The sequence below is a fragment of the Syzygium oleosum genome, unplaced genomic scaffold, assembly GCF_021117445.2.
Source record: "Syzygium oleosum isolate NSW1041296 unplaced genomic scaffold, Sole_v2.1 Sole_v2.04, whole genome shotgun sequence".
In the NCBI taxonomy this organism is placed as follows: Eukaryota; Viridiplantae; Streptophyta; class Magnoliopsida; order Myrtales; family Myrtaceae; genus Syzygium; species Syzygium oleosum.
Genome location: NW_026607488.1, coordinates 1372360 through 1399328, shown reverse-complemented (window position 1 = coordinate 1399328; position 26969 = coordinate 1372360). Strand labels below are relative to the sequence as shown.

Sequence of the window (26969 nt, the reverse complement as noted above, 5' to 3'; positions counted from 1 at the left end):
ATTGGGCGTTGGGTCGGCAATGCTTCCTGGGAGCGTTGCACCATAATCGACCGTCGACGGGATGTTGCGTTCCGGTAGAGTACGGGGCGTGACATTGTCACTCGGAAAGCTTGTTGCACGGAATAAGCAGGACTACTCGAGTGCTGCTCCGGCCTTATATAAAAAGCTCTAAACTGTGTATATGAATTTATCATCAAATGAAAGTTAGTTCTTTATGGAAGGTAATTAGGGTAAAGGCTCAAAAAGAATGAACTCTGTCTAGCCATATTTGAATGATATGATTGTCAACTGTCAAGGGAAGACCTAAGATAGTTCAACTTGGAGGATGACTGATGAACAGCAGCCAGAGTGGAAAAACGTTGAAGAACTGGTGCATTGCACTTGCACATGCGCATGCAAATCGTGTTTTTATATCTTGTTGTGATGATGACAGGAATCGACAATCATTAGAACCTTTTGGAAAAAGAATATGTAGGGCCAGCTTCAGTTGTTTGGAATTTTTGTTGTAATTCCAGGTCAATAATCCTTTTCAACTTTGGTAATTGTAAGTTTAACTTGTTCTCATTTCAAACTTGTCACTTGGATTTTCGCAGAATTTACTGGTAACAGTTTACGATTCACCATGGTGTATCGACTCAATCTATGTATCAATTCAATCTATTTGTTTATGCACGTTGCAACACATCTAATATCAAATGTTGAGTAGAAAGCGAGATGTGTTAAGCGTAGAACGGTAACAAGGAATTGGAAGAGTTAAAAAGGAACAACATTTCATTGATGTACAACGATAGAACATTAGGAATCGGATAATTTTAAGGGATGATACATTGAGAATCTGGGCTTTTGAGGTAACGGAATGAAGTTTGAATCCGTTCGCCAAGCAATTGTATTTGCACTTCGTAGAGAAAACAAAATAGAAGGCTTCATTATGAGCATGAACTTTTCAAAATGATCATCGATTTCATAATTTGTAGGACCACCTTTAGTTGTTTGGCATTTTTGTAACAATTTCAGGTCAATATCTTTTCAATTTTGGTGGCTGTAAGTTTAATTGGCTCTCCTTTCAAATTTTAACTCGGATTTTTGCAAAATTTACCAGTAACAGTTTACAGTTCATCATGGTGTATTGACTCGATCTATTTGTTTTATGCAAGTTGCAACACATCCAATATCAAATATTGAGCAGAGAGCAAGACGAGTGAACCGCAACAAAGTAACAAGGCATTGGAGGGGTGAAAAGGTAACAACATTTCATTGACGTGCAGCGATAGAACAATAGGAATCGGATAATTTCAAGAGATGACATTGAGAATCTGGGCTTTCATGGTAACTTGGATTTTTGCAAAATTTTCCGTAATAGTTTACAGTTCATCATGGTGTATTGATTCAATCTATTTGTTTTATGCAAGTTACAACACATCCAATATCAAATATTGAGCAGAGAGCAAGTGTGTGAAGCGCAACAAAGTAACAAGGCATTGGAAGGGCGAAAAAGTAACGACATTTCATTGATGTGCAGCGATAGAACAATAGGATTCGGATAATTTCAGGGGATGACACATTGAGAATCTGGGCTTTCGAGGTAAGGGAATGAAGTATGAATCCGTTCACCAAGTAATTGTATCTGCGCTCCACGGAGAAAACAAAATAGAAGGCGTCATTATGAGCATGAACTTTTCAAAATGATCAACGATTTCTTATGATGGAAATTAGCGAGATGACCTTTGGTGGATATTACATTAATTATATGTTGGTTCGTCAAGCTAATTATGCAGCTGATCAAGCTAAAAGCTCATACTGTTCAAGAATGACGATGACAAATATCTAATATTTCTGCAATTTCATCAATAGGTACCTCAATTCCAACCAAGCGTGTAGCATTAGTATTAGTCATATCTGGGTCAAATGAGCAAAATGGACGAACGTATGTCTCAATGCTAGATTTATCTCCTCCACAATTATAAGCAGAATTTGAAAGTTGGAGGGCAAAGGTAGTAGAAAACTGCGATGTGATCCAATTCCCAGCATACTGTGATTTCATACCTTCTGTTAGCCCAAAAGACATTCAACTTATAGGTATAACGTATTGTGACTAATGAATCAGGAAAAGGAAATATTCACTTTTCAACGTACTTGCAGCTGGCGAGGAACTTCGCTCCTGGAGGAGTCAGAACCTCGCACCGGCGGGCGCTGAACCAGCATAGCTGACTCGAACTTCTTGTGGAAGCAGATGGTATCTGATACCATGTTTCTCGAAGATCCTCTTCAGCTCCCACAGTAGCTCGGATCTCCGGCTGTTCCTGTCTCCCGGGTTTTGGAAATTTATCGTGTGAGTGACGTATAGAGCCATCTTCAACTTGCTCATGTCTTCGATTTCCTTAACCACGATGCTGTGATCCTTCTTCCAATAGTTAGGCCTCTCTTCCAAGTACCTGATTTTTATCACCCAAGGAATGCCATTCCATCAGAAACTTGTATACGATTGTATGGAAGAAGAATTCGGCAATGCTAATGAAAATTGCCTGGTGTAAATTCTCTGCATTTTTTCTCACGTTATGAACATAAGAAAGCGTAATCACCAGTAAACGATGTTTCTTAAACTTCAAACTACGGCTTCAAAAGCCAAATGACACACCCTCGCATTGAGTTTTAGTTCACACAAGTCAATTGCATCGCCATCTTAAATTCATGGAGTCTCTGTCTTTATTCAGCAGATTTCCCTCTCTGTATTAAGCACATAGTATTGTTAGGATTCGGCTCACAATTACAAGGAAATAGAGAGTAAAAACGAGAAAAGAAAATCGAGACACAAGATTTTTATCCTTCTTCACCCTTAAACTAGGACTATGTCCAGCAGATGATTCTACTATAATTAGCACATCGCAGGTAACAGTAGTTATTCATGGGCCCAAGCCCAAACTACCAATAAAATATAGGCTCAAAATATAAAAGCCATATGGCTTTGCAAGGGCGCTACCCCTACGACCCCCGCCGGGGCAGCCCTCGGACCCCTACCCTCTCACCAGGATACGGGACCCTCGTCTTCCAGTCGAAGTGGAGTATGAACCACACCCCAACAATTATGAAATGCTGTTCAATTTATATTACATGATCATGTTTATTCACGGCCGAGTCTACATGGCTTATGAGGCACGAAAATGCAAATTTTGGTGCCTCGTTTAAAGAGGTTCAGGAGTAGCAGGCAACATACCTTTTTACTTCATCTCTTAAAGCAGTAATGCTGTCGGGCGAAGTGGAGAAGTCGACGGTGAACTCCACGGAATCACTCATGTTTGGGCTCCTGTAGAAATTGCTGATGGGTTTGGTGGACAGAACTGAATTTGGGTAGAATATCATTTCACCATCGTTTCTCACGAAGACTGTTGTCAGGATATTCATCTCTTCAACCGCCATCTACGAGGAATTGAAGTGTTAGGCAAAGTATGGTATCAGCTCAGACAAATCATGGGGAGTCTTAGGATTAGTAATTCACCTGCACTCCGTCGATGACACAACGGTCACCAACATCAAAGGGATGCATCACAAAAACAAAAATGATGGCTTCGAACACTGTTTTGACGGAATTACCAAACATAAACGCCACAAGCAAAAGCTGGGATGAAATGAAGACAAGTACTTGTGTCGTCAAAACTCCCATCATAAGTAACGACACGATAATGATCACGACCAGCAGAACTGCTGAAGCAAGCCTGTTCAGCTCCTCGATGGCTGTTTTTGTATCGTTCAAGCTGTAGGCGAGGGACTTCCTTTCAAGGTAAACGCTCACCTGAAGACAAACTCTGTATTAGGTTCTTAGGAATGTACTCATCTGATTGTTGTACTCGGACTGAGCCAAAAGTTTTGTGATTCTTTTATTTCCAAAAGGCAGGAGACCTAATCCAATTCTGAAGCATAGAATTGTGGTTGAGCATTCACCGGGCCGATGGCCCACTAATTATCACAGGTTTTCTATATGTATAGACAACGCCGCAAGATTGAGATTTAGTACACTCATTGACTGTTCTGGGATCATCAGAACTTGGATGAGAACAGAAAGTTATGGATCTTCGAAAACATTGTAAGAGGTAGCAAAAAGCTTCCTAATACAACATATTATTAATTTAGTAAGACTTACCAGCCAGTCCTTTAAAGATGACCTATTGATCCGTCTAGTTTTTGCCGCTCCTGGCACCAAAGGAATGAATTTGTCAACATCTTTCTTCTTCATGAAGCGCAAGAGGTCCTTCTCTTCGATGTACCTAGTAAAGGCATAAAGCAGGTATTGGTGAGATATTTCTAAGCAAAATTTTAGCTGGAATGCAAGGGAAGTGTGTGACAGCATGGTTCTTCTTACTCATGTCCAGACTTCTTAGTGACATGCTTGAATATTTCGTCAGCAGCTGCCATTGCTTCTGATTGATTAGTGATCTCCTTATTTTGTTGCTCTGTGTCCTCATCACAGTATTGATTAAGGCTTCTAACAAGAGTTGAAATCCCTAGGGATGAGTCGCTAATGACGTTAACCAACCCTTTCATCGTCCAAGCAGAAATTTGATCCCGGTCTATCTTACTCAGCTTATCTACATCAATCACCTCTTCTAGCTTCTTTGCCACTCCTTTGATGTACTTCTTGAAACTGAGCCGCCCATAGAGCTTGTCATCCTGTTCCATCAAAGGCGAGCCTGAAAGGGTCTTGACTACGTAGTGGTGAAAGAGAGACTCTTGGATGCGATCGAAGAACCTCTTGCATTGAAAAGAAGCCGATAGTAATTTTATTGAGAGTGTTTTGACAAGCCATATAGCAGCTCCTATGACACAAGAAGCAAGAGCCCTTGTCACATAATGTAGAGTCTCCCTCTCCTGCTCCGATCGCTTCACCCCATGGTTCATCAGCAAAACCCAGACTAAAAGAATGAAAACCAACCAGGTAAACCTTTGGACGCTGTCCTTCAATCCAAAGACGAAGTACAAGACCTTATGTTTGAGCAAATAATCCTTCTCAATCAATAAAACCAATGTGTTAATCAACCAGTCAATCACCAACCTACCACAAAAGATCGCCAACACCTGCACACACCATTTCCACAGCTCCAAGTGCCAAATTTCTGTATCTTTCAGTTTGCGAACGGTTAAACTTGCGATCAGAAGTCCCATGATGCACACAAATGCTGCGAACTCGATCCAGATAATATACTTGGCGAATTTCTTGCCGGCCATCTCTTGGACCTTCAAATTTGCAGCCTTGTACACATGCTCATCATCTTCCACCTCTGCAGCCTTCGAAGGAGGCGTTTGAGCAGCATTCAGCACGGGTTTCATACCGTCTTTAGTGGCGTTAGCACTTGTATCGTTGTAAGGCGAACTCTCTGAAATCTTCAGTTGGGTATTGTCCTTAACTGAAGTAGCATCACCATGACACGATGGTTCTTCAAATCTTGATTTCCTCTTAGATATCCATGGACTCGAAAAGAACTTGTTTGTAGCCAAACGATCAGTGGGATTCACGCGAGGCTTACTTAGAGTTGGGCCGGATCGAGTGATTCCTTGAGGAGAACTCTGTGCTCTTGATTGGAGATTCTTAATCTCTGTCGGTTCAAGATTGGATCTCGGTGAAGAACCTCTGCTTTGGTACTCACTGCCCGGAATCATAACAACTACCTCCTTTGTTCCTTTCTTCTCTAACAAACTTTTCCTATTTTCCATGATTGAATGTTTCACTCCTAATAACCACTCAAAATCTAAGCTAAGCTCAAGTCTTGTCCTCTAAATATTTTGGACTTCTAACATGAAGATGAAAGCTTTAGCTGAACCGAATCAGTTTCTAAATTTTTCGAAGAGCTGAAAACCAAAAAGAAAAGGGTACCCACAGGAGAACGCAGAAATCTAAGAGATTAGGAAGAAAGTGCAGAGCAAGATCATGAAGAAATGAGAGAGATCTGCAGGATTTAAGCTGACACAGAAGAGAAGGTTTCATTGCCGCACCAGTCAAGGTCCGCGGGAAGTGTCGTTTTGAATGGCTCGTTCCTTGTCAACGTCACACGATTTAAAAGCTCGATCAAAGTAAAAAAACGAAAAACGAGGAGTCAAAGTGCGTGCAATGCGAGATTTGGAGAAACAAAATTATCAAAGATCACCCCAAACAAACTCCTGAATTCCACATGTGCCACGAATCAGCGGAATCCATGTCGGACTGACGGACAAGGCGCGGGCAGTTCGCGCACTTCGTGCATACTGATGAAGCAAACAGTATATTCGAAATCTGAAAGATCCAAACTTAGATCAACCACACCTCCTAATCCCCATCTTTCATCAAGGGTGTGTACTGATGTAAATTCCGTGCGATAACCGGAAAAAAATATAAACAGAGATAATAACTCCGAGAAAGCAATAATAAATTTAATAACGACCAAGCCAATATTTATATAATCTTGACAAGTAAAGAAGGCTGAATTACAAACCAAATATAGACCGATAGATGCAATAAAATTGGAAAAGAATTAAACAGGAGGTGAGGAACGGATTATCGAATCTCCCTGCCAATAGTGCCTTACAAATTTGCGAACAATGCCTCCCATGACACAATACTTCAAACCTATACACTGAAAAGACATCTCTATTGAGGCTGCTGCATGTGAATTGAAGATATGACAATTAAATCTTCTGTACGTAAATTGAAAAGGCATCTCACTAATGTTGAGTCATTAATAACCTATAACTACAATATGTCCTGTGTACATGAAAAAAATAGAGGCAATGATCATTTTTATTTTTTGTCAACGCAATCAACGTGTTCATCAGTACGAGCATTGGATTAAATTGACACCGATCCAAGAGGAACTATAAACTTAATTACATTTATTGACGACGGATTGTAAAGTACACTAAATTGAATAGTGGGCAGGAAAGAAGCAAACGATGGCGAATCCTGCAAGCACATGCCAATTACCTAAAAAAACCATTAATTTTAGGTTTAATGCTAATTGTGCCATGAACTTTTTTTAATCTAAAAAAATATGTAACTTCACTCTAATCCCAAATCTAATAATAATTTTAAATAATCAATTCCCCTTATTAAAAAAATGGTCTCAATAAGATAACAAGAAAGTGTTATAGAGATTGTGGCTTATTCACTTTAATTGTCATTCTTCCTTACGGGAAGAATTTATTTACTGGTAAATAAGAAAAAAGAAAAAGTCCATTTGTATCACACCTGCCTATTTTGGGAAGTGGATGTTAGAAGTCATCCTCAAAAAGGGTTTATTACAAAAATCGTGTGTCATCGTACTCTTCTTCCTAAACCAATTGAAAACCTACTATTAGAGAAGTATCAGTAATTATAAAGTTCGTGGTTAATGAAAAAAAACATTAATATTATAGTAAAACGTAGTAATCCCAAGTATCGAGCTGACATCTGTTTAGTTATATATCATATCGAAAAGTACAATGTCACAAGTATACTTTGAACATCTAGAAATTAGGCCAGATATACTACGAAAATGAATAGTAAATGGGTGTCGACATTTTTCGTTTTGACACGAAAAACACACGTGATTCACACCTTTCTCATATGCTTGATTAATTTAATGAATGCTCTCAGCCTGCTAGAGTCTAGACAGACGACACACTATTTGCAGATGAACGTGAGAAATCTGAATCCATTGCGAAGCAAATGTGCATCTAACGCACCAAAGAAAAGCATCATTGGCCTGTCAAATGAGTAACAGAGGTATCTTGTTATGTCAGGAAATTAGCAGGTCAATCAATCCTTATTCGGCTACCAAATCATGTTTCCCACAATTACATTGCACTCGATTACTTTGAAAGTTTAAGCTGTTAAAAAAATGATATGATGAATAGATAACTTTGATGACTGTTCCTTGACATTGCGATTCCAATGGCATTGGGAACAACCCTCTCTCAATCAAACGGATAAAATTGACAAACAGACAACACCGGAACTCCAAATCAACATTCTATCAAAAGAGACAGTCGGTTCATAGATGTAATGCACTGTGACTTGATGATCAAGAAAAGCAAAACAGTCACGTCCTCACATACTTGCGGGTCACAGGCAACTTTTCTCATGGAGGATTCAAAACTGCGCGTTAAGCAGCTGCTGAACCGGCATAGCTGACTTGAACTTCCTGAGGAAGCAGACGGTATTTGATACCGACTTCTTCAAAGATTCTCTTCAGCTCCAACACGAGTTCTGATCTCCGGCTGTTCCGGTCCCGTGGGTTTTGAAAATTTATCGTATGGGTGACGTAGAGACCCATCTTCAACTTGTTGACATCCTCAATCTCCTTGACCACGATGCTGTGTGCCTCCATCCAGTATTCAGGCTTGCTTTCCAAGTACCTGTTAGTTTTCCAACCAAGGATGGGAATTCCATCAGGAATTGTGTATGTTTGTTCTAAAGAAGTATTTAGCAATGTTAACAATGATGTATGAACCGAAGAAAGCTCAACCACCAACCGATGATGTTTCGTTTTTTTTCCTGTTAGTAGGGGCAATATAAAGAGGTTTAGGAAGTAGTAGATAGACATACGTTTTCACTTTCTCCTTTAATTCTGCAATACTATTAACTGAAGTGGAGAAATCGACTGTGAACTCCACAGAATCGCCCATTTTGTCGCTCCTGTTGAAATTGCTAATGGGTTTGGTGGCCAGAACTGAATTCGGGTAGTATATCTTTTCACCGTCATATCTCACGAAGGTCGTGGTCAAAATCTCCATCTTCTTAACAACCAACTGTGAGGAATTCAGACGTCAGGCAAATAAGGAATCGGTAACAAAGCAGTCTCACGCGGAGTCTCAGGACTAAGTAACACACCTGCACTCCATCGATGACACAACGGTCTTCCACATCGAATGGATGTGTGACAAATATGAAAATGATGGCTTCAAACACGGTTCTGGCAGTGTTGCCGAACATAAACACCACAAGCAAAAGCTGAGATGAGATAAAAATAAGTGTTTCCGTTGTCAAAAGTCCCATGATAAGTAACGACACGATGGTAATCACGACAAGCACAATTACTGAAACAAGCCTGTCCAGATCATCGATAACTGTGTCCGCATCTTTTAAGGTGCGGGCAAGTAATCTCCTTTCACGGTAAACAGTCTCCTGCAGAAAATAGACTATTTAGTCAAAATCTTGTGAATGTATTAATCTGAAAGTAGGTCTGCCTCAAAAACTTTGAACTTTCAAAAGTCCCTCTGTTTCAGTTTGTTACATAACTCCAGAAAACGTCTTACTCCAAAGCATAGAATCTTGGATGTCGATCAGCATATACCGAAAGACACCAAGTAACTGATGGTGCAATACTAATTCACAAGTTCTCGAACTGGGTCAACAATACGGCGAGCTTAAGCATTTCTTTACACAAGTTGGTTGCTATTTACACATTATTGACGGTATTGTGATTGTAACTTGGACAAGATTCTGATACTCTGTACATATCCTGAATTACGATTGATGAACTTACCAGCCATTTCTCTAAAGTTGGCTTATCGATCATTCCATCGCCCTTTGGTCCTTGAATCAAAGGAATGAATTTGGCAACATCTTCTTTCTTCTTCATGTCAATGTACCTAGTAAAACAATAAAGCGGGCATCAGGGACAAATTAGTACAGCGAATGTACCTAGTAAAACCATAGAGCAGGTATCAGGGACAAATTAGTACAGCAAAAGTACTAGAATGGGGAGAGAGTTCTAGACAGTATTGGCCTTCTCACCCCTTTCCCTGCGTCCCTACATTTTTAAATATCTCATTAGCAGTCTCCGCGGCTTTCCGGATGATCTCCTGGTCTGGATGATCAAGGCTGCTGTCAAAGATAGATACCCATGGGCCAGTAATACCGTTGATCAACCTCCTCATATTCCAAGGTGAAATTCGACGTTGTTTCATGTTGGTCAGCATCTCTGCATCAATTACCTCCTCTAGCTTTTCTGACACTCCATGAACGCACTTCATGAAACTGAGCTGCCATTTGAACTTGCCATCCTGTTCCATTGAATTGTTTCGCAAAAGCACCTCGATCACGTGTTGGTGATCGGCGGTCATGTGGATAGGCTCAAAGAATGCCTTGATGTGAAAGGAAGCAGCAAGCAACTTTATCAGCAGTGTTTTGATAAGCCATATAGCAGCTCCTACGAGACAAGAAGCAAGAGCCCTTGTCACATCACTTAGAATCTCCCTTGCGTGCCTTGATCTTTTTGCTCCGTGGTATATCAGCAAACCCCAGACCGAAAGAACGAAAACTAACCAGATAAACACTTGCACGCTGTGCTTCAATCCATAGACAAGGTAAAAGACCTTCTCTTTGAGCCAGATTTTCCTCTCAATCAAGAAGCCCAACGGGGTCAGCAACAACTTACTCACTAACCGACCTGAAATGATTGCCAACGCCAGCACACACCATTTCCACAGCTCCAACTCCCAAATATCCGTCCTTCGCAGCTTATGAACGGTTAAGCTCACGATCAGAAGTCCAGTGACACACATGAATGCGACCCACTCGGCCCACATAACCATGTTGATGAAATTTTCCCAGCAACATACATGTTCATCACCTTCAGCGGCCGTAGCCTTTGACAGAGGTTGCTGTGAGGTGTCCTGCATGGTTACTGTAAAATCGTCTTTAGCAGCACCAGCAATTGTGCCATTGCGAGGCAAACCCACTTTAGGGGAACACCTGCAGGGAGACTGCGAATTCTTCAGTCGGGTCTTGTCATCCTTGACCGAAGCAGCGTCGCTAGGCTGCACCAGTTCTTCAAATCCCGATTTGTGGGACTTCTCTTCAGCAGGCTTAGCTGGAGCTGTGCTCGATGGAGGGGTTCCTTCATCAGAAGGGCCTGTTGCATAGGAACTTTGCACTACGGATGGGACATTGTTGAGTTCTGCCGGCCCAAGATTTGACGCCGGCAAAGAATCCTTGCTTTGAGATTCGCTAGCTGCGAGCACGAGAACCACACCCTGTGTCTCCATGAATGTTTCACTCTCGACAAACTCTCAACAATAGTTCGCGAGAAACGACACGCCGACCCGAAAAGAGAGCGCGGAGTCACCTGAAAACTCAAATGGATCAAGATCACAAGAAGAAAGATTGAAAGAAATGAGCGACCCGGAAAAAAAGAAGCAGCAGAGAAGAAAGGGAGAGCGAGTTGGAGCGAAACGGCGATGGCGAAACGAGCCGAGATTCGCGGGGATGTGAATGGGGAGGAGGAGGAGGAGGAGGAGAGGGCTTTAGCTTCAAGCGAAGGTCCGCGGGAAATTCTATTCAAATGACTGTTAATAGTCGAGGTCTGCGGGAAACTCTATTCAATTTCAAATGACCTTTACAAGACAAACGCTCGGTCGTTAGGTCCATTTAATATTTGGATTGATCGACAGGTTGAATGTTTAAAAAAAAAGACCTGAAGATTTGTGATCTAATCATCAGATCATTGTTTAATTGATTCGGAAACTCTAAATTTAGACGATAAATTTCGTACTTCAATTTATCCCCGGAGAAAATGACACGTTACTATGTTTTCGACTGAGAGAGTGTTCTCCATTTTTTTTTTTTTCGCTTTTTCTACTCCTCTTTCGTTCCGCCTATTCGTCAACGTTCCTCCCACACACAGACAAACGCACAGGCATAATATATTTCAGATTACTACCACTAAGAAACCCAAACTCGTACCCTTGAACTATGATTATCACGAATTAATTTTTGTATTATAAAAAATCATAAATCGGTACACTCCTAACAAATCTACCCTTCATTAGATTCTGTCTATATCTCGTTAAGTTGTTGATGTGGACACACGCCTGATGGAAATTCAACATAAATTGATCTCTTACATAAATTGATCTCATGAACAACGTGGTTTTGGAAGCCAAGTTTGAAAAAGAAAAATGAATTTCATCTCCACACCAGTCAAGGTCCGCGGGAAATGTTATTTTAAATGGCTCGTTAATAGTCAACTTCACATGATTTTAAAAGTTCCAACAAGTTATGCGGAAATGAAAAGTTACAGTCTAAATTCATTTTAATAAATTTGTTTGTTGCTCTACTCTGGAAAAGCTATATAAAATTACTTTTTTAAATTTCCCGCCAAAGCATATATTGTTACAAAAACTTTAGAAACTCATGAAAATAATTTTATACAATCTACTTGTCAATATTTGTATATTCGAAAATTTCGAGCGTTTAACATTATAAAAAAGAAAAATTGAAGTGCGTGCACTACAAAATATAGAAAAAAAAATCACCAATAAAAATCACCCCAAATAAGTCAACACAGTCAACATGTTTATTGGTGCATGCATTTGACTTAAATAATATTTCTTGACACAGATCCAAGAGGGAATTTAAAAGTCAATTACATTTATGGACGACAGACCATATAGCACATTAAAATTGAATAGCATGGTGAGCAGGAGAGAAGGAAACGATGGGGAGCACCGCAAACACATGCAAATTAGGTTAATTACATTTGTGGCTGCTTGCTTTTGGTGCATACATTGAAAACTATATTGTTGAGGCGCAAGTGTGAAGGTCCTTAGGCAAATTGAACGATTGGAAATCTTGATATGGTATAGAGAAATTAATATATTTAATTAGCTCACAACGTATGTCAACCAGGAAGGCTTACGGGACATGGGAAGTACAACCCCATACGACACTCAGAATCGTGCATCAGTACACATCAGGAAAAAAGAGAAAATAAAAAAATCCAAAAAAAAGTTTTAAGTCAAGGTCCACAGATATAAACGTTGGACGCATGAGTCTTAAAACTTGCACCCATCTGCCCCTTGAGCCCCAAAGCTTTCGACACTTGTTTGAAAATAAGGAAAATCTAATTAGAAGCCCTACGTATGGAAAATTCGGTACACCTAACGAAAGGACTAAGATAGAGAATGACCATAAGTTATAGGACTTAAATGTACAAATTGAAAGCTTTGGGGCTCAAGGGGCAGATGGGTGCAAGTTTTAAGACTCCTGCTTATAATTGTCCTTAGCTTACTATCCCACTAAACTGTGTACCAAGAATATATTAAACGATGCACAAAATGGTGAGGAAGCATCACCTTGCATTTTCTTTTCTCTCTCTCTTTTTTTTTTTGATCATCGTCAACCATTAGCTTCATCATTTTTCTAGGCACGGATCTGGAGGATGTCGAGGTGGTAAAAAAAAATTAGATTAGCCGGAGGTGCGAGGTCTAACTCAGAGACAATCGGTTCCAAATGAGTCAGTATTAGATGCGTCTGCATGCGAGCCCAACCCACTCGGAACTCATACGGATCATCGGACGAGATCGATCCCACGAGAAAAATGCTACAGATGCCGGAAGGGCAATCGGAAAATGCTCCGATCGGGACACCGACGGCGCGATCGCAAAAAATCGGCGAAGACTCCATCCGCATAGTCATTTGATTAATCAAGTAAAGTACAGTAAACAGTGCATGATTAAGGAAGTCTCAATGGTTATGTCATTCCTAGATCCAGTGAAACCGGCGTCGGTGCAGTCGATTATTTAATGAAAAGTCAAAAGGGTTCATACTTGATTTAAGTCGTAGACTGTGAGCTATGTTTACTCAATTTTCGATTCCTCGAATGATAATAATAATAATAATAATATAGAAAACATAAGTTGAACAAATATGATTTACTTATATCAATGCCGCGCATTAGATGTGCTTAATTACCTGATTAATTTTTTTTAAGACCCGAAGATCCAAATATTCGTGCTGGCAAATGGCATAACTTTTTACATTAGATACAAAGGATTTACTTGTTACTAATTTAGTTTCACCTTTGCTATTCTTTCACTTCGATGGTATCATAAATCAGGTCGATGCAGATGGAACGGATGCATTTCGGCAAAAGAACACTACAAGTGCCATAACTTGTGCACGGCGTCACTTTAGTGCCATAACTTTTTTTGGATTACTTTAGTGCTAAAATTTTTGAAAACGATTACTTAAGTTCTAAAATTTTTGAAAACGATCACTTAAGTGTCAACTCCGGTGCCGTACACAATTTTTCGCGGAAATCGACGTGCCATTTTTTTTTATTAATTTCTGAAGTTGACGTGGCTCGCCGGAGTCTCGCCGGAGATTGGCACTTAAGTGATCGTTTTCAAAAATTTTAGCACTTAAATGTTCGTTTTCAAAAATTTTAGCACTTAAGTTATCGTTTTCAAAAATTTTAGCACTAAAGTGATCCAAAAAAGTTATAACACTTAAGTGATCGTTTTTCCTCCGACTTAGCACCAAAGTGATCCGAAAAAAAGTTATGGCACCAAAGTGAGCGCCGTACACAAGTTATGACACTTATAGTGTCCTTTTGCCGATGCATTTCTATACAATTAAGTAAGTGAAATAGCTAAAACGAAATCCGTCTAAGTCACATTACATATTCTACTGGATCTCATATAACATGATTAGTATATATCCGTGAAAACGTTTGATGAACTTTGTTATAAGTAGATATAGACGTCACTGTTATTTGAAATTTTGTTCTAGTTATAGAGGTACATTGTAATTCTTACGCACAGTGACATATGATCAAGCAAAGAACATAGTCACACGCTTGCAGATTACATATTGCAGAAAATAAAAGGCGGAAATGAAGTCCCATTCTCACAAACTTGCAGATTACTTAGGAGCGCGATACTCCTGGAGTTGTCAAAACCGTGCACAGCAACGGCCACCAACCCGGCCCGACTGAGATGAACTTACTGAGGAAGCACGCGGCACTCGAGACGGAGCTGTTCGAGGATTTTCTTCAGCTCCAGCACTAGGTCGGATCTCCGGCCGGTCCTTTCCTTGGCATGTTGGAAATTCATCGCGTGGGTGACGTGGAGAGCCATCTTCAAGTGGTCAGCGTCCACAATCTCCTTAACCACAATGCTGGGATCGGGATGCCAATGTTTTGGCTTGCTATCCAAGTACCTGAAAGCTTATTCAATCAGAATTGCACCTTGCAAAATACTTGGCAGTGCTAAAATGAAAGCGCACACACAGACACCATGATTTCTTGTGCTCCAAGCGACAGCTTCGGCAGCCAAGGAAAGAGGATGTTTGTGATGGGTTTGAGTTCATATGATGCATAAGTCAATAAGTTGATCATTATAACCATAATTGAGAAACTTCACTTTCCGCAGAATTCTGTATCCACACTTACATTTCTTCCGAATTCTTGCCTATTTGGACACCACAGGTTTCAACTTGACGTACACAAGCAATCATGTGTGCGAGGTGCAACGTTTAATGCCTAAAAAGAGAGATTCAGGAGTAGCAGATCGCATACGTTTTTATTTTATCTTTCAAAGCTTCAAGGCTCTCGACTGAAATGGAGAAATCGACCATGAACTCCACAGATTCGCCCATGTTCTGGCTCCTGTTGAAATTGCTGAGGGGTTTAGAGGCCAGAACTGAATTTGGGTAAGATATCTTTTCACCGTTGTTTTTCAGGAAGACAGTAGTCAGGATATTCATCTCGTCAACCTCCATCTGTGATGAGTCAAAAAGTCAGACGAATATGGAATCGGTACAAACCAGTCATCGTAGTCATAGGGCTAGTCATTCACCTCATCTCCATCAACGACGCAGTGGTCACTCACATCGAATGGATGCATCACGAATACAAACACGATAGCCCTGAACAATTCTTTGGCCGAGTCTCCAAAAATGAACACGAAAAGCAAAAGCTGTGACGAAATAAAGATGAGCATTTGAGTCGTCAATAATCCTGTCAGAAGCAACCACAGAATGATGACCACGACGAGTAAAGCTGCTGAAGCGAGGTTGTTCAGCTCCTCGATGGCTGTTTTCGCATCCTTCAAGGCACGAGTGAGTGATTTTCGTTCACGATAGACATCCACCTGCAGACATAAATCATATAATTCAGTTCATGTTATTCCGTCTATGTGTATCTCTCGGTCTGCATGCATGATTACTAGTTCTTTCAGCTGCAAAAGTCTCCTCAATTTCAGTTTGTTAGAAACAAGCTCCATAGAACATTTGGTTTGGAAGCGAGATAAGAACCGCTCTACACAAGTTAAAACTTAAGTGATCCAATACGCACTTACCAGCCACTTCTTGAGAAACGACTTCTGGATCTTCCGTCCGGGAAACAAAGAGATGAATTTCTCAACGTGTTCCTTCTTCATGAAGCACAAGAGGTCGTCCTCCTCGATAAACCTAGTAAAAGCAGAAAACAAGAATCAGTGACTAACTCATGGAGCAATAAACTTTTTTTTTCTTATAACCCACGAATACGGGCATGGACACCCGGCTAATGAAGAAACAGCCTGCAATTGCAAGCCCCATGAACTGGTTAAGTTCAGGCCTTTGGTTTGTGCAAGTTGCCCTGACAGGTGACCTACAATTCCTAAGCTGGAAACCCTCCACAGCCCCAACCTACTGCGCCAACCCCGGAGGATCAAACCAACAACACATTTCCAGATTAGGAGAGAGTTTTAAGGTAGTCGCTGCTCTCACTTGCTCTCTAACTTGGCTACATTCTTGAATATCGCAGAAGCAGCAGTCTTGGCTTCCTGCTCATCGGTGATGTCCTTCTCTTGTTGCTCTGCCTCATTATCCTCAATGTTATCGAGGGAACCGGTAAGAGTCGACAGCTCCGAGCCGCTAACAATGTTAATCAACCCCCTCATCGTCCAAGCAGAAATTTTATCCGGCTTTATCTTACTTAGCTTCTCTATGTTCACCTCTTCAAACTTCCTTGCAGCTCCTTTAATATACTTCTTGAGACTTAGCCTCATGCTAAACCTCGAGCTACCCAATTTGTCGGCACTTTCCGCTGGACGCGGGCCGGAAAGGGTCCTTATAACGTGGTGATGAAAGATGTACTCGTGAATGCGATCAAAGAATCTCTTGCATTGAAAAGAAGCAGCAAGCAATTTTATCAGAAATGTTTTGATCAGCCATAAGGCAGCTCCTACAAGACAAGAAAAGAGCGCCCTCGTGACCCAGTTCAGAATCTTGGTCGTGTGTCTCGATCGCTTCACTCCATGGTTTATCAGCCAAACCCAGGCTAAAAGGACCAGACTCAACCAGGCAAACACTTCGGCACCATCCTTCAATGCATAGAGAAAGTACAAAACATTCCTTTTAAGCAGATAGTCTTTCTCAATCAAGAACACCAATATGCTGATCAGCCAGTCTGTCACCAAACTACCGCAAAAGATTGCCAACATCAGCAAACACCATCTCCACAATTGCACTTCCCAAATAATTGTATTTTGCAGTCTATGAATGGTTAAACTAGCTATTAGAAGCCCTATGATGCACACAAACGCGACCCACTGAGCCAAAACAACCTTCTTTTTACCCGACATCATTTGGGACTCCTGATTCGCAGTCTTGCACACCTCCTCATCATCTTCCTCCTCTGCATCTGGTGGTGTGTCTGCTGAACCACTTGGAGGCATTCTCAGCTCCGGTTTCCCATGGTCCTTAGTTGCACTAGCACTTGCGTCACTAGGATATGGCGGTTCCATGAATCTTGATTTCAGCTTCGCAAATGAAGACAGCGAGATGGACTTTTTGGTTGGGATATTTGGAAGCTTACTCGGAGTCGGGATTGACTGAGTGAGCTCTTGAGCAGAGGGGCTTGTCACATTGGAAATTTGTGAACTTGATGGGTAATTTTCAAGCTCTATTGGCTGAGTGTTTGGTTTTGGTGGAGAACCTCTGCTTTGACATTCAGGGCCTGAAATCATAAGGATAACGTCATTTGCTTCTTTCTTCTCTAACAAACTTTCATTGACCTCCATAAGTGAATGCCTTTCAGCTCAGAGCTTCTCTAGGAAACAGATGTACTTTACCACGAAAGTGAATGTTTTAGCTCAATTTTATGCAAAATCAGCGGAAGAAGTCGAAAGGCAAAGGATCAAGAGCAAAAGAGTGAATCAGGAAGAGCTAAACATGGTGAAATGAGTGGGATTTTGCAGGAAGTGGACTAACAATGGGAGGGGGTTTTTTCATTCAGTATAGCTTCGCAGGAGGCTCCATTTAAAGGGCTCTTAGAGAAGAGAGCATGAATTTGCTTTGAGAAAACTACTTTATGGTGAAAAGGTAATTCATCTAAGAATGTTTCAGTTAAAAAACAAAGTTAAACAAGAACTGTCAGTTCAAGAAAACTTTGCAAAGCTGCTTCCAACTCTGAGCGATAGTAGATGAGGTTGGACTTTGAAATTACAAGATAACGGAATTTATACCAAATATTAAAAAATTTGATCAGAGGACTTGGAAGTTCAAAACCCACTTTCCAAAGTTCAGGAATCGCATGAAATTACATCAAACATCTACAACTGTTGTACCGTTCAATATTACTTCGCTTGTCTACATTACTAAGTGCAAGAATGTCATAAAAAGTCTTTGATAATGCGATTTAATTTTGGTTTTACAATATTACAACGTCTCGTCATAATCTAATGTTAAACGAAAAATTTAACGATACAACCGTTGTACCATAGAAATCCTTGGAGCGTGTTGGCCCATGCAAGACCTCCTTGTTCCATGTGTTATTCCAAACCTTATGGCCTCGCTAAAAGCTGGATTCCCACTCACCAACCATACTTTTCTCTAGCACAAGCTCCACTCTTAATTTTTTTTTTGTCCTATCTCTAACTCTCATCTCTCTCTCTTTGATTTTTGCTCTGCCTCTTGCAGAGCGCGAGAATCAAATCCTGCACCTGTGATACAGTATCCCCACCACCCCAATCCCTTTACCAGTAGAGCCGCATGCGTATTGGCCACTCTTAATCTCACTCCCTCATACTTTGCATCTCTCTCTCTCTCTCTCTCTCTCCACCTGACCATTGTGCACCAGACCAGCTGCCTGACCTCGCGAGTGGACTTCCTGGGATGCGCCGGTCCGTCATCAGGACCGCGCATGATTTAATGACTGATATATGTGCATTTGATCGCGTATACATGCACCCGGTTCATGCCTACGTCTGGTTTCTATGTTTGGACTTTGTCGTGCAATAAAAAGTTCATAGACTTCCCACTTTCTTTTGAGCCCCCATAGCCTATACTTGCGTGATTGTCCTCTGTTCTTGCTTCCACTTGTTTATGAAAATTGTCATTTCATGGACTTGCTGATGCAAACCTTCCAAGCACTTACATAAATTGAGGAAGATAATGTAGCCCCAATGGAATAGCCTTCCTCCTTTCCTCCTTTATTCCTACGTTAATGGAGATAATGGAAGAGGAATGATACTCGATACTAATCAAACGAGCCCCTCAAAGCTAACGAATTAATTATATATCATTTTGTTGGAATCTCATTCCTTTTTACTGGGGTTTTGCTTGCTGTAATCCAATTCCCTTGATATCCTATCTGTGGAATTCATGCCTTGTTTCCATAGCTTTCAAATCAAACAAGCTCCTCAAAGCTAGGGAATTATATGCCACGATTCTGTCAGAATCCCATTCCTTGTTACTGGTTTTTGCTTGTTGTAATCCCGTGTCCTTGATAATCCTGTTCGGAGGTTAGACTTTATTCCAGAAAAGTGGGAATTCGATTCCGATCAATGGCAGTTCCATTTCGATCTCTTATTTTAGAGTGAACCAAACATGAGGGGAAGTTACAGCACACACGTCTTTTCTTCGCATAAATTCCACGGAAATTGTGCAGGAACGCGAATCTTTCAAGAGAAAAAATAATGAAGATGACAAGTGAAATTTTATATGGAAAACCCTTTCAAAATCAAAAAGCGATAACTCATTTGGAGCATATATATGCTTCAAATTCGGGTTTGTTGATTTATCAATAGATTGTGCTCAAACTTCGCCGCTATGACCCGGGTTTGTGTTTTTGTTGTTCTATAATATATGGTTATTATTATAACCAATTTACTTACTTCATGCATTTGTTGGTAAGATATCGAAGTAAAACAAGGGGAATGAGACATAGAAAATTTAGGAATGAAGTGGACTATTCATTCCCACCTTGAATGTACGATAGGGGCAAAATTCTATTGTCTCATGCCCAATAATACCGTTTTTCATTTTTTTTTGGTAACTTTCAATAAGTATTGGAAGTGTCAAAGATATTGTTGGTTGAAAAGACGGCCGGTTTTTTAAAATTACTAAACATTTATAAAATTATTAGCTATGTTTACAATTTGCAAATCGGTAATTTTGTTAGCTTACAAACTTTTATTTACACAACTTACTGACACTTTTAATTTACTAACTCTTAAATACAATTACCAAAATAAATTAGAGTGATCTACAACTTTTATTAAATTAAATTATTAACTAATTTTTTTAATATCAATTCTCATTTGAGTTACTTATTAAAACTTATATGTTTTTTTTCAATTTAACAATGTTTTTTTTCAATCGAATTATCAATTTTTATTTGTCTCAATTAGCAACTCTTTATATTTAGTTACTCTTTTTAGAGATTACTAACTTAATTTAGCTTTAGTCACCAACTTATCTCTCGTTAGATTACCATCTAGTTAATATTTTAAATATCGAACCGCACCTACCAATTCGACTGACTACCAGCTAGGTGATGGTCCGGTTCACACCTTTATACCATAGATGGTCAAAGCCGGTCAAGAACCAACCAAATAGGTCAAAACCAGCCTTGCCGATCAAACCACTTCAGTTTGAACCGGGTCGGACCAGTCCATTTTTTCAAATTGTTGAACTTCGTAACAAAAAAGTTGTGTTGTAGAGGGCATGGTTCGAACCTCTAACCTCTTCATTCATTCATTCATTTTACCAATCAAAACTAGGAGGAGCTTTTCCTCCATAAATGGCAAACAATTCATTTATCTTTCTCAAAGAAGATTTTAATTAGCACATGGTGAGATTCAACCCCATGACCTCGAAAATAATTGGACAGGACTGTACCAACTCAACTTTGGGGAAAGACTTGTAAGGCATGCACTATACATATCAATTATTTTTCAAGCTACCAAATTTTCCGATTAAACTGCATATGGTTCACCTTGCTTGTATGGCCTTCTGTATGGTTTTTAAAAACATTGCATCTAGTAATGGCATTATCAGCTTTCATTTGAGTTACTTCTCAACATTTATTTGGCCTTTTTTCTATTAATTTACTAATTATTTCTTGTCATTTAAAAACTTTTATTGTGTTTCTTAGAAACGCTTCAAATTTACCAACTTTTCGTTTAAGAAAAAACCAACTTCAATTTAAGAGACTCCTCAACTTTTTGCTGATTAGATTCCCTATTAATTTCAAGTTACCAACTAAGAGTTGAGTTACTTACCAAATTTATTTTTCTTTCAATTACCAACTATGATTATCTTTACCAACTTTTACTTACCTAACATGTAACAACACTGCCCCAGTTGTCGACAAGAACCACAACACTGCCCTCGAGTGTCGCCGGATCAAATTTCCGGCCTCACTTTTTGGAGAATCTATCATTGCTCCTTCGCCTCAAATTGCTTGAGGGAGAGAACATTCTCCGGTAACATCAAATGATTCACGCCTCTCTCTCTGTCGCCTCATTAAATATGGTCAACCTATTTTCAGTATTGTATAAATCTTGACCAATCATTAGCTCATCTATTAATACTCCTCGATTGGTGATTAATATGTTGATAAGGACGTTCTTAGCAGAGACGTTGCGTTAACGTCAACTCATAAAGTCATACATAACATGGTTGTCCTCTCTCGTAGTTGCACGCATGAAAATTTAATGATGTCACTATCGTAGGTTTATGTTGCTCGTAAATAATTAGGGTCCCGCTGTTGAGATTAGGGTACTGCGACAAGCTTGATTAGCTCGCAGCTCTCACAATTTGAAATCTCTCGCGTTGTGCTTTAATACAATTAACCCATCATTAAGGTTTACTTAATTAACCTACGTGGCAATAGCCAACCTTCACCTTGTGCTCTGATCAGATGAACTCGAATTGGAGCATGTGCGCAAGTTGTTGCAAAATGACAAGAAAATTATTGTATAGGACTACTGTTTAAGCTAGAAAAAATCCCATTGATCGACTAATGATTTAATTCCAAAAGACCCCGTCAAATTTTGTAAGCTGGCTTAGTAAATAATGTCCGACTAATTAGAAGCTTCGGTTTAACATGCAAACTAATTTTCAGGGGTTCTTTAAGTGTAAATATTATTAGTTCAACTCCGGTTTTTTGCGATTGCAAGATATCTAACGTGATCGCTTTCTTCTTACCGATTTCGTCGATAGATAATTATGTGTCATATAAGAATCAACAAATATATTCTTAAACTATAATTACCTTAACTCTCTAACCAAAAACTCTCATCCTGGTGACACGTGCCACACCCGATATGGAAGTATGCTGCTCGGAGCTATCTTTAACCATCTCGTTAAGATAAATTCCATTTCTTACGGCATATGCAAATGGTATAATCTTGTTCTAGAAGATTTCAATTTTTGATTATATATTGTGATTTGAAAACAAATTTGTCCTCATGTCATTGGCATTTGTCCACAACTTGCTGCCAGATCAATTGCTTGATTGGATAATATGCAGAAGCCATCAAATAAAAAATAGATGAGAGAGAGCGAGTGAAGTTGCCGTTAAGGCAAAATGCATCTCTTGTGAATTAATTTTAGTTTCACATATGTAATTCAAGAACGCTCTCTCTCTATTCAGTATGTAATTCGGCTCATTCATAACCTCTTCACCATCCTAGAAATTTATCAAGAGCCGCTCTTTATCTAAGCTCTTGCTCCGGCAATCACTCCTCGCCCTTATCAGACCTGGTCACCACAACCAATGAGGGTCCACAGCCCTCGATTGGAGTTGGTGAGGGGGGCGGGCGAGGGCCCTTGCTAAGTGGCGGCAGCGGCGATGTAGCTCACTGCCACCATTGAGGGTCAGCTAGCCCTCCCTGAGTAGTGGTGGCGATGCAGATCACCACTGTTAAGCGAGGGCACAAGTGCCTTGCCTGCTCCAGGCGAGGGCAACGGGCTCTCGGCAGTGGTTCGGAAGGGGTCGCTGCCCTTACAACGACCACAACAAGGGTCCCAACCGTACTTTTCCATCTTTTGAATGCCAATCACGCAAAGCATGTGCACGTTTGCTGGTCACTGAGAGCTTAAAAGGTTGACCAGCTAAAGAGAAAACTAAAACAGAATTAAATGATCAGAGCAAAACTATAGTGAAATCTGGTCACTCTCCGCTTTATTCGATCCTCTGTTATTGGAGACTCTCAGTCTATATATAGAGGTACATTGTAATTCTCACGCAAGGTAATTTATTGTCAAGCAAAGAACATAGTCACACACTTTCTTAGCCAAAAAAATTGAAAGGAGCAGAAAAAAGGCAGAAATGAAATCCCATCCTCACATACTTGCAGATTACTAGGAACGCGATACTCCTGGAGTCATCAAAACTGTGCACAGTGGCGGCTGCCGACCCCGTTTAACTGAGACAAACTTACTGAGGAAGCACGCATTACTTGAGACAGAGTTCTACGAAAATTTTCTTCAGCTCCAGCACGAGCTTTGGTCCTTTTGGTGGCATCTTGGAAATTCATCCCGTGATAGACGTGGAGAGCCCACCTTCAAGACCTTCAAGTTGCCAACGTCCGCAATCTCCTTATTAACAGTGCTGGGATCCGGATGCCAGTGTTTCGGCTTGCTGTCCAAGTACCTGAAGGCTTAATCAATTAGTACTTGCACCTTGTAAAATACTAGGGCAGTTCTCAAATGAAAGCACGCGCACATAGACCGGAATTTCCAAAACTCCAAGCAACAGCTTCAAAAGCCAAAAGCAGAGGATGTTTATGATGGGTTTGAGTTCATCTGATGCATAAGCCAATAAGCTCATCATTATAACCACAAATGGAAAACTTAACTATACACAGAGTTTTGTATTTACACTTACAAAGTGTGAGGTGGGACATTTAATGCCCGAAAAGGGAGATTCAGGAGTAGCATATGGCATACTGTTTTACTTTATCTTGCAAATCTTCAAGGCTCTTCTTTTAAGTGGAGAGAAATCGACCATGAACTCCACGGAGTCGCTTCTGTCCAGGCTCCAGTTGAAATTGCCGATGGGTTTGCAGATCACAACGGCATTCGAGTAAGATATCTTTTCACCGCTGTTTCCCAAGAAGATAGTTGTTAGGATATTCATCTTTTCAACCTCCATCTATGATGAATCAATAAGTCAAGACCAATGTGGAATCTGTACAAACCAGTCCTGCAGAGTCATATAGGCTTGTTCATTCACCTCTACCCCATCGACCACACAGCGGTCTTCCACATCAAACGGATGCATCGCAAATACAAACACGACGGCTCCGAACAAGTCTTCGGCAGCGTCCCCATTAATGAATGTGTAAACCAAAAGCTGAGACGAAATGAAAATGAGCACTCGCGATCGTCAAGAATTTTGTCAGAAGCAACCACAGAATGATGACCGCAAAACTGCTGAAGCTAGGTTGTTCAGGTCCTCGATGGCTGCATTCGCATCCTTTAAGGCGCGAGTGAGTGATTTCCAGTCAAGACTGACAAAATTCCATAATCCAGATCATGTCCTTAATGATTTCCAGTTCTTTCAGCACAAAAAGTCTCCTCAATTTCAGTTTGGTACAAGCTGCATAGAATATTTGTTTTGGAAGCGAAGCTCTACATTAGTCAAAACCTAAGTGATACAATAGGCACTTACTAGCCATCTCTTTTTTTTTTTTTTATCAAAAGAAAATTTTATTCATTTGTTATAATCAAACATCATATAGACATAGAAAACTTCTAAGCAAAGAAAATCCCAAAAGAGCTATAATATAATAATAATAATAAAAACAGAAAACAAAAGAGTGCAGCTTGAAGCTCTCATCCCAAAAGATCACATCTATCACAACATCGGCTTGATGGCCGATTACCGAAACCGTCACTAATAGGCACACGCTTAGATCTTCCCCTCCAGAAACTATGGCTTGCAGCGCACCTAGGTTCGGCGTCCTCGGCACCATGGCCATATGGAGACGACGACAACAACAGCATATTGAACCACCACATATCAAACGCATTTAAGAAACTCCAAGACCTAAATTTAGATCGAGAAAGAAAAGCTCTCAAATTTAGATCTACACCTAAATCAGGAGGTGAGAACTTTCGTTAAATCTTAGAGAAGTCATAGACTCGCGTCGCAGACATCGTGCTGGTTGGACTATGTGACGACGTTCTCACAAAATTATCAGCTACAAGTAGATTTATTCACCACGACGAGCAAAGAAAAGCAACTATAACGAGCAAAAGAAAACGCCAAACAAGGTGAAGAAAGACACCCAAATTAGATCAAGAGAGAAAAAAATAGGAAATCAAGGCCTAAAAAAGAAAAGCATAGCAAAACAAGCTCTCAGCTTCAGAAATTGAGGCTGAGAGCCTCTAAAGTACGGGTGACCGGTTCCCGGTCCGGTTCGGTCCAACCCAAAAACTGGGAACCGGATTGGGAGGACCGGTTCCCCATTTCTAGGACCGAGGACCGGACCGACTAGTCTTGGGACTGTGGACCGAATCGGACCGGTCCGGTCTAGTTTGGTTCCAATGAGACTAATCACTTATAGATAAAAGCAAGAGGAAATTGGGGAAATTAAATTATGTTTTCTATTTTTTTCAAAAATTTTTAAAAGTAAATAAATATATATGAAAAAAATAGAAAAATATATATTTATCGGTTCTGTCTGGTCGGTCCGGTCCAGTCTGGTTCCCACCCTAGAATCGGGAATCGGACCACCGGAAACCAGTTTCACTTTTAGGAATTGGAAACCGGACATATATTCCCAAGGACCGGACCAAATCGGTCGATCTAGTCCAGTCCGGTCTGGTCCGGTCCTGATTTGGACGGTCCATTTTGCTAACCCCTACTCTGAAGTTGAAAGCCTGTAGGTGCGGTTGCTTTAAATGAGAGTGTTTTTGGGAGAGAGAGGGTTGCCGACAGAGAAATTAGGGTTTTAGAAGAGTGTGGCCGAATTTGGAGAGAGAGAGAGAGAGATAGAACTAGCCATTTCTTGTAAAACGTCCTCTTGATCTTCCGAGCTTTTGCCACTTTGGGAAACAAAGAGATGAATTTCTCGACGCGTTCCTTCTTCATGAAGCCCAAGAGGTCCTTGTCGATAAACCTAGTAAAAGCAGAAAACACGATTCAGTGACAAACTTATAAACTTTCATTTGAATTAATTACTTCTCAACATGTATTTGATTGTTTTTTAATTTGACAACTTTTCTTAGTGTTTACAAACTTTTATTTGTATTTCTTAGGAACACCTTATACTTACCAACTTTTTTTAGGAAATTACCGGCTTTAATTAAAGTGACTTGATAACTTTTATTTTTATTAAATTACTCATTACTTTTAACTTGCCAACTCTTATTTAAATTACTTACCAAGTTTATTTTTCGTTCAATTACCAACTGTTCCTATCTTTACCGATTTTTATTTGCCTCACATATAACAACTGCGAGTGTCGTCGGCTCGAATTTTCGTCCTTACTTTTCGGAGAACCTATGGGTGCTCCTTTGCCTCACATGCTTGAAGGAGAGAATATTCGCCTGTAACATCGAATGATTCACCCCCCCTCTCTCTCTCTCTCTCTCGCCTTATCATACATGGTCAACCTATTTCCAGCATTGTATAAAGCTTGACTAGTCATTAGCTCATCCATTAATACGCTAATAAGGACGTTCTTTTCTGGGGAAAACTAATACAAAAGACTGACCTTATGTCGCATCTATAGAGACGTTGCGTTAACGTCGACTCGTGTATAATATGCTTTGTTCTCTCTTGTAATTGCATGCATGAATGAAATTCGATGACGTCACTGCCGTAGGTTTATGTAGCATGTAAATAATTATGGCCGACCGCTGTCCAGATTAGAGTACTGCGATGTACTTGATTAGCTCCACGGCCTCTCGCGATTTGAAATCTCTCACATTGTGCTTAATATAATTAACCTGTCATTAA

The 26969-nt window shown here is 40.2% G+C and overlaps 3 protein-coding genes and 1 pseudogene across 3 annotated transcripts; all 4 read right to left on the bottom strand.

The window, feature by feature from the left end:
• Nucleotides 1–2010: 2010 nt before the first annotated feature.
• Nucleotides 2011–5703, bottom strand: LOC115663477 (mechanosensitive ion channel protein 10-like). Its single transcript, XM_056310985.1, has 5 exons — nucleotides 4355–5703; nucleotides 4136–4259; nucleotides 3494–3787; nucleotides 3212–3414; nucleotides 2011–2432 (listed from the first exon to the last, which is right to left on the bottom strand). The coding sequence occupies exons 1-5, from the start codon at nucleotides 5701–5703 to the stop codon at nucleotides 2168–2170; spliced, it is 2235 nt and encodes a 744-aa protein (XP_056166960.1). The 3' UTR covers nucleotides 2011–2167.
• A 2375-nt stretch (nucleotides 5704–8078) lies between these two features.
• On the bottom strand, nucleotides 8079–10992 carry LOC115663478 (mechanosensitive ion channel protein 10-like). Its single transcript, XM_030585477.2, has 5 exons — nucleotides 9740–10992; nucleotides 9489–9594; nucleotides 8834–9127; nucleotides 8549–8751; nucleotides 8079–8358 (listed from the first exon to the last, which is right to left on the bottom strand). The coding sequence occupies exons 1-5, from the start codon at nucleotides 10990–10992 to the stop codon at nucleotides 8106–8108; spliced, it is 2109 nt and encodes a 702-aa protein (XP_030441337.2). The 3' UTR covers nucleotides 8079–8105.
• A 3491-nt stretch (nucleotides 10993–14483) lies between these two features.
• On the bottom strand, nucleotides 14484–17978 carry LOC115668054 (mechanosensitive ion channel protein 10-like). The gene is made up of 5 exons (XM_056310805.1): nucleotides 16499–17978; nucleotides 16087–16198; nucleotides 15586–15879; nucleotides 15306–15508; nucleotides 14484–14947 (listed from the first exon to the last, which is right to left on the bottom strand). The coding sequence occupies exons 1-5, from the start codon at nucleotides 17791–17793 to the stop codon at nucleotides 14731–14733; spliced, it is 2121 nt and encodes a 706-aa protein (XP_056166780.1). The 5' UTR covers nucleotides 17794–17978; the 3' UTR covers nucleotides 14484–14730.
• Nucleotides 17979–23456: 5478 nt separating this feature from the next.
• Nucleotides 23457–26670, bottom strand: LOC130137970 (mechanosensitive ion channel protein 10-like; annotated as a pseudogene).
• Between the last annotated feature and the right edge of the window lie 299 nt (nucleotides 26671–26969).

Excerpts from the sequence above, each read along its gene's own strand:
- LOC115668054 (XM_056310805.1), bottom strand. The coding sequence starts at position 17,793 with ATGGAGGTCAATGAAAGTTTGTTAGAGAAGAAAGAAGCAAATGACGTT. Across the intron at positions 15,880-16,086 it reads CGTTTCTCAAGAAGTGGCTG|GTGGATGTCTATCGTGAACG; the intron begins GTAAGTGCGTAT and ends TTATGTCTGCAG. Across the intron at positions 14,948-15,305 it reads TTGAAAGATAAAATAAAAAC|GTACTTGGATAGCAAGCCAA; the intron begins GTATGCGATCTG and ends ATAAGCTTTCAG.
- LOC115663478 (XM_030585477.2), bottom strand. The coding sequence starts at position 10,992 with ATGGAGACACAGGGTGTGGTTCTCGTGCTCGCAGCTAGCGAATCTCAA. Across the intron at positions 9,595-9,739 it reads GTAGGGACGCAGGGAAAGGG|GTACATTGACATGAAGAAGA; the intron begins GTGAGAAGGCCA and ends TTGTTTTACTAG. Across the intron at positions 8,359-8,548 it reads TTAAAGGAGAAAGTGAAAAC|GTACTTGGAAAGCAAGCCTG; the intron begins GTATGTCTATCT and ends GAAAACTAACAG.
- LOC115663477 (XM_056310985.1), bottom strand. The coding sequence starts at position 5,703 with ATGGAAAATAGGAAAAGTTTGTTAGAGAAGAAAGGAACAAAGGAGGTA. Across the intron at positions 3,788-4,135 it reads CATCTTTAAAGGACTGGCTG|GTGAGCGTTTACCTTGAAAG; the intron begins GTAAGTCTTACT and ends GTTTGTCTTCAG. Across the intron at positions 2,433-3,211 it reads TTAAGAGATGAAGTAAAAAG|GTACTTGGAAGAGAGGCCTA; the intron begins GTATGTTGCCTG and ends GATAAAAATCAG.